This window comes from Camellia sinensis, unplaced genomic scaffold, assembly GCF_055761805.1.
Source record: "Camellia sinensis isolate YWXY unplaced genomic scaffold, ASM5576180v1 Unanchor14, whole genome shotgun sequence".
NCBI classification, from domain to species: Eukaryota; Viridiplantae; Streptophyta; class Magnoliopsida; order Ericales; family Theaceae; genus Camellia; species Camellia sinensis.
The window spans coordinates 6,887,424-6,893,264 of record NW_028129020.1 but is presented as its reverse complement, the minus strand read 5'-3'; the positions used below and the strand labels follow the sequence as shown (position 1 = coordinate 6,893,264).

Below are 5,841 nucleotides of genomic sequence, written 5' to 3'. Positions count from 1 at the left end.
AAGTGGAGGGTGGTTCTGGATTACTGTATCGTTCATGTATACCCATGAAGGTGAAAAAATCTATTAAACCACTATAAGATGAGTCATAGATAGGGACAGAACATGCTCATGAAATGACACTAGGCTGAAATTGTGATTGTTAATATCAACATGGAAAAACCCAAAAAACTAGAACTATGTTCCAACTTCCAGCACATTCATGAGACAGTGGAAGCCAACAGATAGGAGATTAGGAGAGAAAACTTACTAAGTTGGTTCGGTGATGTGCAACGAAGAACCATAACCAGATGAAACTGAGTGAAATGAATGGTGTGCTCTACTTTGAAGGAAATGCTAGAATGGGTAGACCAATTGATGCTGAGTATAAGAAGGTCAAGGAAGGTTAAATTCAAAAAAGTAAAACTTGTTTGGTTTTGGTTTTCAGAAAACAGTTTTCAGAAAATTCTACTTTTTTATTTTCCTTATTTTAATGTTTTCAATTATTTTTTTTTGATATTTTAAGCATTTTTTAAAAAATTTTTAGACACACCTAACATAAATATATTTAAAAAGTATAATATTTGTGAAAAAAAATCTTTAAAAAATCCTCTAAATACCAAAAAATACTAAAAAAATACAAAAATTTAGTACATTTTTTTGTATTCATTAATTTTTTTAAATATTTTTTCACAAATATTTTACCATTTAGATACATCTAAGTAAGGTGCATCTAAAGAAGTATAAAAATTGCTTAAAATTTAAAAAAGATTCACTAAAAACAAAAAACATGAAAAATAAAAAACTCAATTTTCAAAAAATTGAACTCAAAAAATTGAAACCAAACACACTGAAGATAGTTGGACATTGGCATGATTTCAAAAAGAAATTGATAGCAATCTTATATAATTATGTTTTTAGTATTATTAGAGTCTTATTTTATGATTATTTTTATATATTTTAGGATTTTTTAGTTAGGGATATTTTGGTAATTTTCATATTTGATGACGTGGCGTGTAGGGGTCACCCATGGGTCGTTTTGTGGGTAAGTTATTTAATTGGTTTTTATTTATGCTTCTTATTTGGTCTTAAATTGGTTTCAAAAGTCAAAATTTTAATAGTTTCTTATTTTGGAATTCTAGTTGGTTTAGGAAGTCTGTTAGTTCTAGTCATGTAATACTTCTTATTTAATGGAATTGGTATTTTAGAGAATTTCAAAACTTTGAAGCTTTATTACAAATTGTGAGATGCAATCAAACCCTATGTGTGAAGGGGTTCTAGAAGTGATGCTTAGAACTCTCTTCTTTTTCTCTTTTTTTTCTTTCTTAAATTTCAGCGCTTTTACAGCACCAGAACAGCTCCTTTCAACGCTGTACTACACCAATCTTACGTGAAAAAGGTAGTAGAAAGATGTAGCATGTAATTTATGTATTGAACTGTAAGTTGTGGCCTAGATAGAGTGGAAATTACAATAGGATTCATGTAGCCAACTGCAACCCCAAATAGTTGAATTTAGGCATTGTTGACTTGGGTTTGCAATTGGAATTGATGAACTACTATAAATAAAGGCAAAGGGCCTTTTGATTCTCAGTCAGCAAGATGATTTAATGTGGAAATAAAAGTAAATCAAATTATGGTGGATAATTTTGAAGGGCCGTAATGGGTTGTCATGTTTGTGGTTAATTATAAGGAAAACCTGGAGTAGGACCAATGATTTAGACCATTAATAGGCATGGATAACCTGGATTTTGACACAATTGTTATTGCAGCACAGTTTTGTTGAAGTTGTTATAGTCAATTCTTGTTGCCGTTTCTGCTTGTTTATTAATTGATTTGGGTTTTCTCAGCTCTTTCCACCTAGTTGATTTAGTTGATGTGATGCCTTCCTTTTGTTAATGCCTTTGTGTGTGGCACTCCATGTGTGTGTGTGTGTGTGTGAGAGAGAGAGAGAGAGAGAGAGAGCATTCAATTTGGAAACCAGAACTGTCCCAATTGATTTTCCCCTTGGCCAGGCACGAACTGCAGCGAAGTGCTTCTCAAGTCTAGAGGGAGATCATCCGACTTTGATTGCTGTATATCGAGCTTTTGATGAGTTCTCGGAAAAGAGCAATCTGGGGAACAGTAGAGAAAAAACTGAAAAAAATCTCAGAAAATGGTGCAAGGAAAATTTCATCAATAGCCGTGCCCTAAGGCATGCTCGTGACATTCACAGGCAAGCTACATTCTCCCCCTTGTGTTTAAAACAAAAATGCTTTGAAAACTGATCACTAAATAAAGTTTTTATAATTTATTGTTTACTTTCCTTTTTGAAATGTTTTTCACCTTTTATTTGACTCATGATATTCTCTGATCTCTATGATAGTGCTTCAAGAATTCTCAAGAGTTAATTCATTGTGCTTTCTTGCAGGCAAATTCAGGGAAATATTGAACAAATGGGTCTAGGTATTGCATCTTGTGGAGATGACATGCTTCAATTTCGCCGTTGCCTTGCTGCTGCTTTTTTCCTCAATGCAGCTTTGAAGCAGCCTGATGGTACATACAGGTACTGAAAACACTGTAATGAGTTTTAGTTTTTATCTGGCTGGTTTTCTTAGTTCCACACTATACTACCTTCTAACAAGGATAGCCTTTACTCTTTCATGTAATTCGTAAATATTTAATCATTTTTTTCCAGTTCTTTTAGGAACACTAAACCAATCATGGACAGAATCCTCACATGATACGGTTCTCACCTTTTTGTGGGTCCCACACAAACCTATGTGAGGGGTTGTGTGGTTTTGTGACAAGTTTCTGTGTTCATAGATTTATTCTTTTTATTCATCTTCACTAGCAAATTTCTTATATTGTATCTCATCTTTGTTATTAATCTGGAAACCCTCTTCCATATCTCCTTTTGTATGACCTCTCACAGTTACTTCACAAATGGCAGGGTTTTGTCAAGTGGTCAGGTGGTGCAGATCCATCCTTCTTCTGTATTTTTCCGGACAAAGCCAGACTGCATAATTTTTGATGAGTTTGTCCGAACTACTCATAATTACGTGCGCAATGTTACTAGAATTGATTACTTGTGGTTAGCTGAGCTCGCTCCTCAGTACTATACCTTGCAAGAGCAGGAGCAGGAGTAGAATTCATGGCCTTAATTTTAAGGGTAAGACAGACTTCTTATTATCATTTCTTTTTGCCTAGGTTCTAGCTTGGATAACCGTTCAATTTTCAGACTCCCAACTTGTTATATCTGAATGGCACCTGTGCCTCAAATGGAACGTTCAAACAGAAGCTGACTTCAAGTTACCTGTATAGGAATATATATATTTATTTTATCGACTAAAGTTTACTCATCTTCTATTCTACTTGAAATTTTCCTATCAAAAAGTTTGATGTACTGTTTATGTCTAGCAGCAAGAAAATGAGGGATTGAGGATAGGTATTTCTTTTGCAGATGATAGGTTGCTGTTTGTTTGGAGGGGACTTGTTGAATTGCATTCCGGTACTGGACTCCGATGGACTGCAATCTTGATACATCCATTGGGCTATTGTTGCAAAGAGAGCCTATGAAAGCTTAACTGGGTTTTAAAATGTGTTCAAGCTTGGTTTTATTTGCCTTACGAGCCGATCTCGAAGAAGTTTTTAATGAGCCAAATATAAGTCAAGTTCGAACAGTTTAGTTTGTTTTGCTTATAGCAAACCCGGTCTTGCAGGTAGTTGGTCACATATTTGATACGCAACGCGTAATACTAGCTTAGGGTTAGGGTTAGTTTTGGTATTGTAATGGGTAGTTTGTTCGATTTTTCGGTGTCCTTATGGGATTGTGATATTTTCCATGTCATATTTGTAATGGAGATGTTTTATTACACCATTTAATGGTGAGTGTAATTATCTTTTTTAATTTAAATTAATTATAAATTTACATTCTTATTTTATAACCATTAGATTTGTAATGAAATTTTTTCATTACATACATGAAATGGAGATGATCAAAGTCTTTCTTTATGTACTCTATTTCTTATAGATATTGGAGCAAAAATACTGAGGAAGACGACGGTTGGAATTATTTCAAGAACCCAGTCTTCAATTAAATTAACAAAACTCATTTTGATCAACAAAAAATGAGGAGTTATTCGTACATTTTTTTTTGGAGAAAAAAGAGTGACATTGTTTCAATTTGTTATTTACACCAAGTGAATTGCTAGCTTTATATAATTAAATAGATTACATATATATAGTTCAAAACTGATAGGCTACACAAGGAAATTATTATATAAACTATTAAGTTTTACAAGTGTTTTTTTTTTTTTTTAATCAAAAAATTTATAAATCTGTCATACAGTAATAATTTTTAAACTCATGTAAGTAAGAAAAAATTGTATAACATTAGTGACTATATATAATAGTCTTGTTTGCTATAAAAAAGATGATAGTTTTTATTATTATAATTTTTTAATTATTATTTAAAAAAATTAAAATAACAGATAAATTTGCTTGGTGCAGTTTTTTATAATCCGTAAAAACAAAATAAAGAAACAAAAATTTGACTTCTGGTTAAATAAGTTATTATATATATTTTTTATTATGTAAATATCTAATTTTTTTTTGAAAGGGGGGTTGGCAGCGGGGTGGGGGGTTTGTAGACTTGTAGTAGAGAGATGATAGGGCATGTTTGATTGGATGGATTAGAGTATAGGATTGAGATTATTAATTTGTGGGCCCAATTATCTTGTGTTTGTTTTAACATTTTGGTTTAGGATTATTAATCCAATGGATAATTAATTCAACAAATTTGTAAGATTATTAGTAATGGGGTAGGGGTGGGATTATTAATCCAATGGATAATTTATCCTATTAATCCAATTGGATAATGAATACCACACTAATTTTAATAGGATTATTAATACTTCACTATTAGTCTTGTGAATCAAACATGACCATAGAGTATTGTTGAAAAAAATTGGGGAGGTGGTGGTCGGCCAGAATTGCTGAGAAAGGGAGGTGGCGGTGGACTATGTGGTGGTGGAGGGAATAGAGGATGGTTGCCTGAGCTGAAGAACAAAGTAGAAAAGGAAAAAGAAAAAAGAAAAGGTAAGTTTGTAATATGTTAGGGATTGGCAGTGTATTTTTTGTCAAACTAGTGGGGTTATTTGTATTTATACCAATTGTCAAGGGAGGTCAAAGTAATTTATCTTTATTTCTATCACTCCATTTTTTCACTGCTGAATCTGCCATTGTTTTTATGTCAATCCATTTTGGATTGTGTCGAAATCTTTGGCTCAATAATTACAAATGTTGACTCTCAAGCTCAACCCCATCCTCATAAATGAAGCTTTAGTGCAGGATGGTTATGTATGGATTTTTTAGTTTCTTTAATAAGCTCTTTTTCCCCTCTCTGAAGGCTTTTCATAATTCTTAGGATAAATTACATTGACCTCGGGAGAGGTTTGGAGAGAATATAGTAAGGTTCACAAGTGTGGCATAATTATATTAGACTCTCGTAAAATTTTAATTTACACGATATTTAGACCTATTTTTTCAGTAATTTGTTTGTCGTGTACCAAAATGTGTATTTTATCTTATTTATTCTTCTATCTTCATGCCATCTGCATTAATTCTAGTCCCTTTAATTTGTAATTATATCAAAATTGTGAGACTTATTATATTTTTTTCAAATCTCAAGAAAAGTTAAAGTAATTTACTAGTATTCTTATATTTGTGAGTCCGAATTCGATGCCTGATTACTCAGGGTTTGTTTCATTGTAGCTGCAGTCAATATACATAGCTCGTAAAGCAGTCTCTATTCCATTCTTGAGGGCTACACTACAGATATATCACCCATAGAGCTGCAATCAGACAATAATGTGCTTAGAGGATGGC

General features: G+C 32.6%; 1 protein-coding gene across 1 annotated transcript; it reads left to right on the top strand.

The window, feature by feature from the left end:
- The first annotated feature begins 1,050 nt into the window (after window positions 1-1,050).
- Window positions 1,051-3,899, top strand: LOC145814930 (pre-mRNA-splicing factor ATP-dependent RNA helicase DEAH10-like). The gene is made up of 4 exons (XM_082911854.1): window positions 1,051-2,188; window positions 2,384-2,518; window positions 2,906-3,124; window positions 3,416-3,899. Exons 1-3 carry the CDS (start codon window positions 1,872-1,874, stop codon window positions 3,099-3,101), a joined length of 648 nt encoding a protein of 215 aa, XP_082767980.1. The 5' UTR covers window positions 1,051-1,871; the 3' UTR covers window positions 3,102-3,124; window positions 3,416-3,899.
- Window positions 3,900-5,841: the final 1,942 nt, after the last annotated feature.